The sequence below is a fragment of the Mobula birostris genome, chromosome 12 (assembly GCF_030028105.1).
Source record: "Mobula birostris isolate sMobBir1 chromosome 12, sMobBir1.hap1, whole genome shotgun sequence".
Lineage (NCBI taxonomy): Eukaryota > Metazoa > Chordata > Chondrichthyes > Myliobatiformes > Myliobatidae > Mobula > Mobula birostris.
In genome coordinates, this window is record NC_092381.1 from 40983587 (window position 1) to 40997018 (window position 13432).

Below are 13432 nucleotides of genomic sequence, written 5' to 3' on the forward strand. Positions count from 1 at the left end.
TTGCCACTTGCTGAATGGGGACCTTAACGGGAAAGTTGTTCTGTTGGAATTCTTGGACGAAATAACAAGTAGGATAGACAAAGGAGGTTCAGTTGATTTTGTGTACTTGGATTTTCAGAAGGCCTTTGACAAGGTGCCACACATGAGGCTGCTTAACAAGCTACAAGCCCATGGTATTACAGGAAAGATTCTAGCATGGATAAAGCAGTGGCTGATCGGCAGAAGGCAAAGAATGGGAATAAAGGGAGCCTTTTCTGATTGGCTGCCGGTGACAAGTGGTGTTCTACAGGGGTCTGTTCTGGGACCAATTCTTTTTATGCTATATGTTAATGATTTGGATGAAGGAATTGATGGCTTTGTTGCAAAGTTTGCAGACGATATGAAGATAGGTGGCGAGGCAGGTAGTTTTGAGGAAGTAGGGATGCTACAGGAAGACTGACACAGATTAGGAGAAAGGGCAAAGAAATGGCAAATGGAATACAGTGTCGGCTAGTGTATGGTCATGCACTTTGATAGAAGAAATGAAAGAGCTGACTATTTTTTAAAGGGAGAGAAAAATCCAAAAAAAAACTGGTGCAAAGGGACTTGGGAGTCCTTGTGCAGGATTCCCTAAAGGTTAATTTGCAGCTTGAGTCTGTGGTGAGGAAGGCAAATGCAATGTTAGCATTCATTTCAAGAGGACTAGAATATAAAAGCAAGGATGTAATGTTGAGACTTCATAAAGCACTAGTGAGACCACACTTGGGAGTATTGTGAGCAGGTTTGGGCCCGTCATCTTAGAATGGATATGCTGAAACTGGAGAGGGTTCAAAGAGGTTCACAAAAATGATTTCAAGATTGAATGGCTTGTTATATGAAGAGCGTTTGATGGCTCTGGGTTTATAGTCACTGGAATTCATAAGATTGTGGGGTGACCTCATTGATACCTTTCAAATGGTAAAAGACCTTGATAAAGTGGATGTGGAGAGGATGTTTCCTATGGTGGGACAGTTTTAGACCAGAGGATGCACCCTCAGAATAGAGGGGCACCCTTTTAGAATGGAGATGAGGAGGAATTTCTTTAGCCAGAGAGTGGTGAACCTGTGGAATTCGTCAAGACAGCTGTGGAGGCCAAGTCTGTATGTATATTTAAGGCACAGGTTGATAGATTCTTGATTGGTCAGATCATGAAGAGATATGGGGAGAAGACAGGAGATTGGGGCTGAGAGGAAAATTGGATCAGCCATGATGAAAATGCGGAGCACACTCGATTGGCCAAATGGCCCGATTCTTCTCCGATATCTTATGGAGAGATGGGAGAGATTTCAGTTCAAAATATTTTTAGATATTCTTTCCATCTATAAAGAATCACTTAAAATGCAAGAAAAGTTTATTATATTCGTTTCAAGAAAAGTTTATCAGGAGGAAATCACCTATTAACTTTATAAGCACACAACAGCATTAAGTTTCAGTGTGCGGCCATTAATTCATAATAACTACCTTGCATTCTAGTTTAATTCTTCCTGCTTAACAAATCCAATGTAGAATGGATAAAATTTATTTCAATTAACTTTTGCAGAATAGCACAGATGACACCTCAGGCATTTTTCTCTGATATTTTCCATTTAGGTACACATGTCCAATAGCCAATTTATAGAAAACCAATCAAAACATTATAAAGTATATTGAACTGTTTCATCAAAATTCATGTCCATAAAATTATAAGCCAACTCATATGTACCTAATTGTCATGTTGCTCTTTGATTTACTTTAAAACTAAGAAGTGTTTTAGTTAATGAGCAAAGAAGTTAATAGTGAAACTGAATAGAGGATCGATATAACTGAAATAGCGTATCTCAAACCAGTTCAGGGAGCAATTATGGATGAACAATAAATGCTTGCTTTGAACAAATAAGAAGCATCAGGGTTCAGATGCGAATATGCATGGTTCCCATCAAGCAAATTCACATCAATTGATTATTTTGAATAATACATGTTAAACTGGTTGCTCATGTTTCTCCCTATGACATGGTCAATGCTTCAGTTACAAAGAAAATCATTAGAAACACATCACAAAAGGAGCCCATATGATCACTGCAACTATGGCCTTTGTTGTCTTCTGCTCACACCTGACAAACTTCAAAATGTCTAAGTTTTTGGTTTCCCTACACCTTGTGTTTTTCCTCCCTCTAAGGCAGCGGTCCCCAACCACCGGGCCGCAAGGAAACGATATGATTTGGAGGATATGAGTCAGCTGCACCTTTCCTCATTCCCGTCACGGCCACTGTAGAGCCATTACGCATGTGAGGTCATTACCCACGCATCATCCATGTCAGCGCGGGAAGGAGATCAACTCCTCCAGCTTGCAAATGACGGCGGGCTGAGAAGTATGTTTGACATAACATCTCTGCCAGCATTCCGGATCAAAGTCAAGGCTAATTATCCTGAGTTACCCACGAAAGCACTGAAAACGTTGCTTCCATTTCCAACATATCTCCGCGATGAATGTAACAAAAACTAAATTGCGGAACAGACTGGACATAAGGAACCCCCTTCGAGTATCGCTTCTCCCATCACCCCTCGATAGGACTGTCTTGTTGCAGGAAAACAAGCCCAGGTATCCCACTGATTCAGCGATATTGGTGCGTTGCAATGATTTTATATGTTCATACGAGGAAAATATGCGCTGTGTTTAATATCCAAACATTACTTAAAATGTTATGATGCTATTGACTTATATAACCAGATAACAATTACAGCACGGAAACAGGCCATCTCTGCCCTTCTAGTCCGTGCCGAACGCTACCCTCACCTCGTCCCACCAACCTGCACTCAGCCCATAACCCTCCATTACTTTCCTGTCCATATACCTATCCAATTTTTCTTTAAATGTTAATATCGAACCTGTTTCTGACACTTCTACCGGAAGTTCGTTCAACAGTTACTTCAAGCTCCCCTGGCCTCCCCTGATAATTGACTTATCGCTATACTCATGCGAGGAAAATATGCGGTCTGTGATTAATATTAAATTCGTTAGATAAACCCTTTTAGAAACGAAATTGAGTGTATTAGCCACTTATCACCGATATTCTGGTCGTGATTAACAACCCGCCCCCCCCCCGCACAGAATCGCCAAAATTGATTTGTAGGAAAATAATCGACACGTGTACGCATGTGCAAGTCACACATGCGCACTGGTGCCCGCGCAAGGCTTCATGGTCATTGTAGTCTTTCTCTTGGTAAACACAACGTATTTGACTGCTACTCTTGTCCGTTGGCAACCAAACCCCTCCTCCTCCCCCCCCCCCACCGGTCAGCTGGTCCGCAAGAATATTGTCAACATGAAAGCGGTCCGCAGTGCAAAAAAGGTTGGGGACCCCTGCTCTAAGGCCCCAGTCACATGTGAGTGAAGAGTTTGGATTCATTCAAGCAAATGACCAATTTTTGGCCATTATTCCATCGATAGCAATATTAATTGTTGACTGACCATGAAAATGATACAATCTTCAACTTTTTTTTGTAGTTCAACTTCTAAACACCCCGGTCACTGCATTTAAATCTCAAAAGCAAATATTGTGCCAAGAACCTGTGGTACAATGTGGCTTCTTGGAAAAACTGCTCAACTTTGTGGTGTTAAGTAGCTACATTTTTGCTTTGAACTCCTCTGACAATGGATGAATTGATGGAACATAGCCTATATGGAATAATTTCATCTTTTTCCACCACCACATACCTTGCTTTTGATCACAAGTGCTCTTGATCATTTCCAGCAGTGAGCTGGTTTGATTTAGGGATAATAAGATAGATACGAGCAAGGCACAGTTTCAGCAGCGCCTACCCAAGCCACAACTACTTTTCAAGTTTGGTCTCATTTGAAATTGTACCATCAAATATGGGGCTGGATGGGTCTGGCACGTAGCTTGGGGTTTAGTGTTCTGAAAGAACCGGCTAGCAAGGCCCAAGGGGAAGGTCAGATGGGACAGGCCTTCTCCAGGGATGTTCAGGAATCATTAGCTAGGCCCATCACTCAATGTGTACAAAAACCAGGACTAGCATGTGCCAACGTTTCCATAAATACTATAACTGACTCTCCTCTGCATAATTAAACTGCTGCTTATGTACTAAGTGTCCAATGAAATGCCTGCGTAAAAATTGAATTAGCATTTCCACCAGAAATTCCTCCAACTTTTAACTTGCCAGGCAAAATCTAATGAAAAATAGAAAAACTGTTAGTGCTGGTTTTTATCCTTATCATGAGTAGTAATCTCATTCCTCTGCTTCTACCGTTTCTCTATTTGTTTAGTTTCAATAACCTATATAAAGCTCTGACATAGTTTACTCACTAACTGCTGAGGTACAATCCATAGATTCAACTCCCCTTACTTCAGCCTAATCACAGGAAATGTCTGTTCCTTTTTGCTATGCTACTTCTGCATAAACTTTAAACACATCCTTCAAAACACCCCAAACTTCTCTGTTGCAACAGTAACAGCCCACATTTGGAATATTTCATCATATTTTTTGTTTCCTCCTGCAGGATAGCACTCTTATTGATTTGTACCGAGTATTGCTTCAACATCTGTCCTGCAGTATGAATTGCAAAATTACTCCAATTGTAAGTGTGCAGTTTTATAAAGATTCACGATTATACCTGGACTTGCAATTCTCACTTCAACCTTTAATCACTAGTATGTTCTCCGTGACTCCACCTCCAAAGCCCCTTCAGAGAATTGAATTAACTGTTAATCACTGCAGAAAGACATATCTCCATATTCTCGATCAAATTGACTAACCACTTACAGAACGGTACAGCATTTTTATTTTTAGATACTCTTCATTCTAGGTACCTCAGCTGGGATAAACAGCATCCTTGTACCTACCCTTCCAAGCCCCTTAAGAATTTTGTATGTGTAAGGGGTTTCTTCTTTTATGTTACTGTGTATGTTAATCAAAACGGCTTCTTTGTTATGTTATAATTAAAATGGTTTCTCTGTGATGTTAACTGCTGAGACAGTGATTCTTTTTCTAGCAGCTTGTTTGGGTTATCACTAATGATAAGGAGGGAATGAACCAATGGGTGTCCATGTTAGTCTTTTTTGGGGTGATATTCTGTCTCATATGGCTGGGAAACGGTGTTTTTGGAGGACAGACCGGGAGTAAGACGGACGTGCTGGGAGTGCTCTGGTCCATCACCTTGGATGGTCCCGAGCTGTGAGTCGAAGGGGTCGGAGTGGATCGCAGGGTGAAGAGAGAAGACCCCGGGTATTTGAGCTCCAACTGTGTGCACGAAGAAATTGAACTTTGCTAAGTTTGGCACCGTTTTCTTTTTCTTTTAAATTGTATCTCTATTAATCTCATAGTCCCAGCAAGATTTATAAAGTGTAATCTGTAAAGTGTACATTGTGTGCTGTCTGATATTTGATGTTTGAGGTCGAACCAGGTGGCATTGCACAGCAACCGACACAACCGGGAGACACGGTTAGGTGGCGGACGGAGTTTCCCCTAGATAAATATGAGCTGATATAGCTGAGCATTACATATGCTTCAATAAGACTGACATTTGTTTTTCTGAGTACAAAAGGCACTGCCTTGCATAACTCTCATATAACTAATCCAGAAACAGCAGTTTTCCTTCCGCCATCAGATTGCCGAACTGTCCGTGAATATTACTTTTTTTTGCACTTTCTTCATAAATTTTTATGTCTGCATTTTTTGAGGAAGTAGAACAATAGGTTTCGTACCATAAGTCAGTGACAATAAATACAATTGAACTCTGAAATCCACTAAAGAGTCTGTGCTGCTTTTCCTTGTTTGTAACCACATCGTTCTCAAGGTAGGGAGACCAGACATGCATACAATATTCCAGCTTTGGTCAGTAGGCATGTATATAATTGCATGACGATTTTTTAAAAAATTGTGTACTCTATGCCCCTTACAATGAAGGCCAAGAAACTGTTTCCTTAACTGCTTGCAGTACCTGCATGTCAACTTTTTGAGATTTGTGACCGAACCCTTTAAAACAGCAACACTTTCCAGTCTCTCGCCATCTTCATAATGTACCACCTGAACACAAAAGATAATCTGCAGATGCAGATAATCCACAGCAACATACACACAAAATGCTGATCAGACAGCGTCTATGGAAATGAATAAACAGTCGATATTTCAGGCCCAGACCCTTTTTTCAGGACTGGAAAGGAAGGAGGAAGACACCAGAATAAAAAGGCGGGGGGGGGAGGGGGAGAGGAAGAAGGATTAGCTGGAAGGTGACAGGTGAAGCCAGGTGGGTGGGCAGGTAAAGGGCTGGAGAAGAAGGAATCTGATAGGACAGAGGAGAGGAGGGCAGACCATGGGAGAAAGTGAAGGTGGAGGGGCACCAGGGGAGGTTTAGGCAGGTGAAGAGAGGCAAGAGGCCAGAGTGGGGAATAGAAGTGGGGGAGGGGGAGGGGGGAAATTATCAGAAGGAGAAATCGGTGTTCATGCCATCAGATTGGAGGCTACCTAGACTGAATATGAAGTATTGCTCTTCCACCTGAGAATGGCCCTATTGAGGCAAAAGAGCAGGCCTTGACCAACATGTTGGAACAGAGGTAAGAAGTAAAATGGTTGGCTGCTGGGAAATTTTGCTTTTGGCAGATGGAGTGGAGGTGCAATCTCAGGGTGGAGGAGCAACACCTCATATTCTTTCTGGATAACCTCCAACCTCGTGGCATGAACATTAATTTCTTCTTCTGGTAATGTTTTTCCCTCCCACCCTTCCCTTTTCTTACCTCTTCTCCTCACCTGTCTTTCACCTCCCCCATGTGCCTCTCCTTCCCTTTCTCCCACAGTCCACTGTCCTCTCCTACCAGATCCCTTCTCTTCCAGCCCTTTACCTCTCCCACCCACCTGGCTTCATCTATCACTTTCTAGATAATCCTTCTTCACCCCCCCCACCTTTCTATTCTAGTGTCTTCCTACACCGTGTTCCTCCAGCATCTGTGTGTTGCTCTGTACCACTTAAAGCTACTTCAGCATACTGTGAGAAAAAAAGAGAATCTTAAAATACCTCTTCCCTGCCCCCCCCCCCAAAGTTGATTCCTGAACTGCTGAGTATTTACAATACGGAATGATAGTCCATACCTCTGCTACAAGGAGTTTTGCAATATCTATTCCATCATGCCCCTATTAATTTTATTTATATCAACTTTATCATTAGCATATGAAACAATCATCAAGGATCCCAGCACTAATCCCTGTAGTACACTAGTCAATGAGTCCCAATTGCAATAACAACAGTCTACCATTACTCTTTGCCCCTTACCGTCAATCCACCTTTGAACTAATCTACTAAACTGACCCTGGATCCCATGTGCTCTTGCCTTTTTAGAGCAGTTTCTCTTGTCCGTCTTTGATAGTCATACTGAAGTTCCCATAGCAGACATCCCACCCTGCAAAAACTCATTTCAGGGAGGTAGCGCCATCAATCTGCGGGAGACTCCCGGAACTTCCAGGAGAGGTGGGATGTCTGCAATAGAGTACCTCGTTAGCAGCTAGCCAGCTAGTTTAAATAATGTTAGCTATGCTAATGAACAAATGACACCTGTTAAACTCACCTCAACATGTCTTTTACAGTCTTAACCCAGCACGGGCAATAGAAAAGTCACTGTTGCAAACAGTGCAGCGAGCAACACTGTCATTATTTTTGACCCCTATTAGGCAGGGGTACACTTTAGTGTAGTCTGGGGTGACGTACGTTTTATATTTTCTTTTTTTGGAACACTCTGCCATGGTGCTCGATCTCTCTCTCTCTCAAATAAAAATTGATTTCTGGGATATTGTATATTATTTGTGGGCATCAGGGAGCCACTATCAATATGCGGGAGACCCCCGGAACTTCAGGGAGAGGTGGGATGTCTGACATAGACAACATCAACCATTCTATTCTTACCTACACAATTAGTCAAAAGTTCAATCTAATTGGTCAAACAGGATCTCCGATTAAAGTTGCACTAGCTATCCTTGATTAATTCCCACCTGTACAAGTGAAAATTAATCCTGTCGCACAGATTTGTTTCCAATAATTTCTTATACTCACAGGTCTGTAGTTAACTGCCTTTTCCCTGCTGGCTTTCTTGGGGCAGTAGGGAACCACAACACTTGCTGTCTGATGGTCTTTGGCACCTCATCTGTGGCCAAAGAAACTCTGAAAATTTCTGTCAGGGCCCCAGCAATTTCCTTCCTTGCCTTCCATGCAGACTGAAATAACTCTCATTAAGCTTTCGTGATTCATCTGTCTTAAGAGATCTAGCAACTCCTCCTTTTTGATGCAATTTATTCTGGAAGACCACTCTGCCCTTCTCTGAATTTCCCAACTATAAATGTCCTTTTCAAAAGCAAATAGATGCAAATTATTTACTTAAAATCTTACCTACATACCCTCCTCTAACCACAAATTAACACTTTGGATGTAGTTTTTTTTCCTCATTATCCTATCTTTAGAACATAGAATAGTACAGCACAGTACAGGCCCTTTGGCCCACAATGTTGTGCCGACCCTCAAACCCTGCCTCCCATATAAGCCCCCACCTTAGATTCCTCCATATATCTGTCTTGTAGTCTCTTAAACTTCACTAGTGTATCTGCCTCCACCACTGACTCAGGCAGTGCATTCCACGCACCAACCACTCTGAGTAAAAAACCTTCCTCTAGTATCCCTCTTGAACTTCCCACCCCTTACCTTAAAGCCATGTCCTCTCGTATTGAGCAGTGGTGCCCTGGGGAAGAGGTGCTGGCTATCCACTCTATCTATTCCTCTTATTATCTTGTACACCTCTATCATGTCTCCTCTCATCCTCCTCTCCAAAGAGTAAAGACCTAGCTCCCTTAATCTCTGATCATAATGCATACTTTCTAAACCAGGCAGCATCCTGGTAAATCTCCTCTGTACCCTTTCCAATGCTTCCACATCCTTCCTATAGTGAGATGACCAGAACTGGACACAGTACTCCAAATGTGGCCTAACCAGAGTTTTATTGAGCTGCATCATTACATCGCGACTCTTAAACTCTATCCCTCGACTTATGAAAGCTAACACCCCATAAGCTTTCTTAACTACCCTATCCACCTGCGCGGCAACTTTCAGGGATCTGTGGACATGTACCCCGAGATCCCTCTGCTCCTCCATACTACCAAGGATACCATTTACTTTGTACTCTGCCTTGGAGTTTGTTCCTTCCAAAGTGTACCACCTCACACTTCTCTGGGTTGAACTCCATCTGCCACTTCTCAGCCCACTTCTGCATCCTATCAATGTCTCTCTGCAATCTTTGACAATCCTCTACACTATCTACAACACCACCAACCTTTGTGTCATCTGCAAACTTGCCAACCCACCCTTCTACCCCCACATCCAGGTCGTTAATAAAAATCACGAAAAGTAGAGGTCCCAGAACAGATCCTTGTGGGACACCACTAGTCACAATCCTTCAATCTGAATGTACTCCCTCCACCACCACCCTCTGCCTTCTGCAGGCAAGCCAATTCTGAATCCACCTGGCCAAACTTCCCCGGATCCCATGCCTTCTGACTTTCTGAATAAGCCTACCGTGTGGAACCTTGTCAAATGCCTTACTAAAATCCATATAGGTCACATCCACTGCACTACCCTCATCTATATGCCTGGCACCTCCTCAAAGAACTCTATCAGGCTTGTTAGACACGATCTGATCATGAACATGGTGAAAAAAGCTGCAAGTAAACTTACTGTGGTCCAGCTGAAGAGTCTCTACCCAAACCGTCCACTCTCCATTTCCCCTCCATAGGTGCTGCCTGACCTGCTGTTCCTCCAGTACTGTACTTTGTACTGCACCCGTCTTATCTTATTGATGTCAGTGTCCCTCGAATTCAGCTTAACTTTTGGTTTTCCTTGCTCTCCTCCATAACAACAGTAACATTTCAAGAGTTCTGTCCAATATGTCCCCAAATGCTGTTTCACTGACAATCTACTTGCTGAAGTTAGGTCTACCGTCAACCCTCTCCAGCAGGTCTAAGCATGTCTTGGCTCAAAAAGCTTCCCCAGACACATTTTTAAAATTCTACTCACTCTAGGCCTGTAACACTAAGACAATTTGGTGTAAATACATCCCCAACAATGACTACCCTATTATGTTTACACTTTTGTTTTGCCTATACATCTGTTCCTCTACCTCTGGTTGCCAATTCAAAGTTCAAAGTCCATAAAATTGACAAAATGATTGCTTCCTTTTTGTTTCTAACGTCCACTCTTTTCAAAGGCCTTTGACAAGGTACCGCACATGAGGCTGCTGACCAAGTTAAGAGCATATGGTATTACAGGGAAGTTACTGGCATGGTTCGAGCATTGGCTGATTGGTAGGAGGCAGTGAGTGGGAATAAAAGGATCCTTGTCTGTTTGGCTGCAGTGACTAGTGGTGTTCTGCAGTGTTGAGACGGCTTCTTTTTATGCTATCAATGATGGAGTAGATGGCTTTGTTGCCAAGTTTGCAGATGATAAGAAGATTGGTGGAGGGGCAGGTAGTGTTGAGAAAACAGAGCTGCAGAAGGACTTGGGTAGATTAGGAGAATGGGCAAGAAAGTGGTAAATGAAATGCATGGTCATGCACTTTGGTAGTGGAAATAAATGTGCAGACTATTTTCTAAATGGGGAGAAAATCCAAAAATCTGAGATGCGAACTGACTTGGCAGTCCTTGTGCAGAACACCTTAAAGGTTAACTTGCAGGTGGCGAGGAAGGCGAATGCAATGTTAGCATTCATTTCAAGAGGTCTATAATATTAAGAGCAGGGAAGAGATGCTGAAGCTTTATAAGGTACTGGAGAGGTCTCACCTTGAGTATTGTGAACAGTTTTGGGCTCCTTACCTTAGAAAAGATGTGCTGGTATTGTAGAGGGTTCAAGGAGGTTCACAAAGATGATTCCAGGAATGAAAAGGTTATCATTTGGAAACATTTGACTGCTCTGGGCCAGTACTTGCCAGAATTCAGAAGGATGGGGGGGGGGGGGTGGGATCTCATTGAAAAGTTTCGAATATTGGAAGGGCTAGACAGAGTAGATGTGGAAAGGATGTTTCCCATGGTGGGAGAGTCTAGGAAAAGAGGTCAAGGCCTCAGGATAGAGGGGCATCCATTTAAAACATAGATTCAGAGAAATTTCTTTAGTCAGGGGGTGGTGAATTTGAGGAATTTGTTGCCACATGCAGCCATGGAGGCCAGATTGCTGGGTGTATTTAAGGCAGAGCTTGATAGGTTCTTGACTAGTCACGGTAGCAAAGTTACAGGGAGAAAGCTGGGGAGTGGGGCTGGGGGGAGGGGCAGGATTAAATGGCAGAGCAGGTTTGAAGGGCCAAATGGCCTAATTCTGCTCCTATGTTTTATGGAACCATTCCCAAAAATACTTGCTGCTCTTTTCCTACAAGATCCAGTATCTCCAGTACTGGGACCTTCTCACTTCTAGATCAGACAGTTGTAGGCAGTAACCATTAAATATCAGTCTGAATTATGTGTTCATGTCTTAACAGAATCCTATCCAACCAGATGACTTCAACAGAAAATGCTGGAAACTTTTAGCAAGTCAGGCAGTATCTGTGGAAACAGAGATAAAGGGTTCAGGTCAACGACCCTTTGTCAGTACCCAGTTTCTCTTCCCACAGATACTGACTGACCCACTGAATCATTTCAACTGCGTTTTTTTTTAAATTTCAGATTTCCAGCAACTTTGATGTCCATATTTTTTGCAACATTGAGTCGATTAAGTGGCCATGGATATCGAACGTGGCTGCAATATTATATTTGCTCTAACAACAGCAAATGCTGCTGTTAGTCTCTGAAGCTCCTCCTAAATTTCCCGGGAATTCAAAGCGAGTTGCATTTTTCCCATGTTGGTTTTAAAACTATTTTAAGCTGTTTACCCTTGCCATCTCAGGGTCCGATACACTGAGATGAAACGGATTTTAATGTAGAAAATGAAACTTTTCCTGATCTTAAGAGCAAAGGCCCGTGGAACACCAATGAAGCCAAACGTGGGGGTTTACATTTTATAAAGTGTCCGGAACTGCGGTGCTCATAGGCCCAGTGATCAGGACATCCATCACCCTTCCCAAAAAAAAAGTGGGAAAAGTTTTTATGTGCGATGCGAATTGACACTCTACTAGCAAAACGGCAACAACTGCTTATTTATGGAGTTCACTTTCAGCTAGTGGAAGGTCGCAATCACTTCAACTTCCCAATCAATACAACAAACGCAAAGACTGTTCCCAAAGACATATTTCAAAACATCCCGTGTAAAAATTCGATCAAAAGATTTCTGGAGTGCATCATAAAATGTCTACACGGCTCAATCGAAATTCTTACAACAGACACGGATTTGAAAATATACTAAGTGTACCGTTAAAGATACAGCAAACAATCTAGTCATACCCACGAAACAGATGGGAAAAAAAACTGCCCCAGCCCTGCCGCAGATTGAAAAATGCATTTCTTGGAAAGTTGCAGTCGGAACTATTACTTACAAAGGAAAAGCTAAAGGGTCACTGGCATTAATCTCCTGATCCCAAGCATTTTGAACGGCTGTATACAAAGAAAATGAACTGAACACGACATCTGATTAGAATTAAAAGGTTAAGTAAAAGAAACAATTTACAACGTCAGTATTCGAATGACAAGCTTGTTAAAAACGATCTACCAATAAACAATTGTGGCTGTTCCTACCGAGAGAAGTGAAAATCACCGCAACAAAAAGACACAAACACATTTTCCAGCGCTCCACCGTCTCCATTCTACTACTATTGCTGAAAGCTCGGACCGAAACGGCGACGATAGCTATAAATAACCCGTGAATGAGTCACACAGAGGTAGAAAGAGAAGAACGTGCTAGTCTCCCTCAGTCTCAACAGCGCCACGTGTTTCCACAGTGGGTCTGAAATCAACACGTTCCGAACCAGCGAGAGAGAGAAAGAGAGGAAAGAGAGACCCAAACCCGCCCCTGAAGCAGTTGATTGGTCAAATATTGAATCTGGATTTGAACTAGTTGTCAGGAATTGTGCCCTGTACTGGGACTCAGCTCGTGTTGGAGAGCCATTGTATTGTATAGTCTAGTGTCAAGGATTGTTGTGCTGGAGACTTTGAACTTATTTTTAAAGGACTAGCCGTGAAATAAATGCCATTGAGAAGTGGTGATGAATTGCAGACGCGGATTCGCCTACAATAGTGATGCATTGGCGGCTTCAGGACTTAGTCCCAAGATACATTTTTTAACCACATTCCCATGCATCCGCTATTCCTGTTCTTCTCGCGTTAATGACCGCGCTTGACAACAAAGCAGTATTTGGTCAAAGAGTGGTAGTAAACCTGAAGTCGGTGAGAATCAAAGGAAAATCCCCTCACAGGCTGGAGTCGTACATCATGCAAACGAAAACAACAGGAATTCTGCAGATGCTGG

At 42.6% G+C, this 13432-nt stretch overlaps 1 protein-coding gene across 1 annotated transcript in view; it reads right to left on the reverse strand.

Moving 5' to 3' along the window:
• Positions 1-12913, reverse strand: part of LOC140205863 (uncharacterized) — a 66287-nt gene extending 53374 nt beyond the window's left edge. The window contains exon 1 of the mRNA XM_072273661.1: positions 12703-12913. Coding sequence (XP_072129762.1) covers positions 12703-12769 — 67 coding nt within the window. The 5' untranslated portion in view covers positions 12770-12913. The remainder of the gene's footprint in view (positions 1-12702) is intronic.
• Positions 12914-13432: the final 519 nt, after the last annotated feature.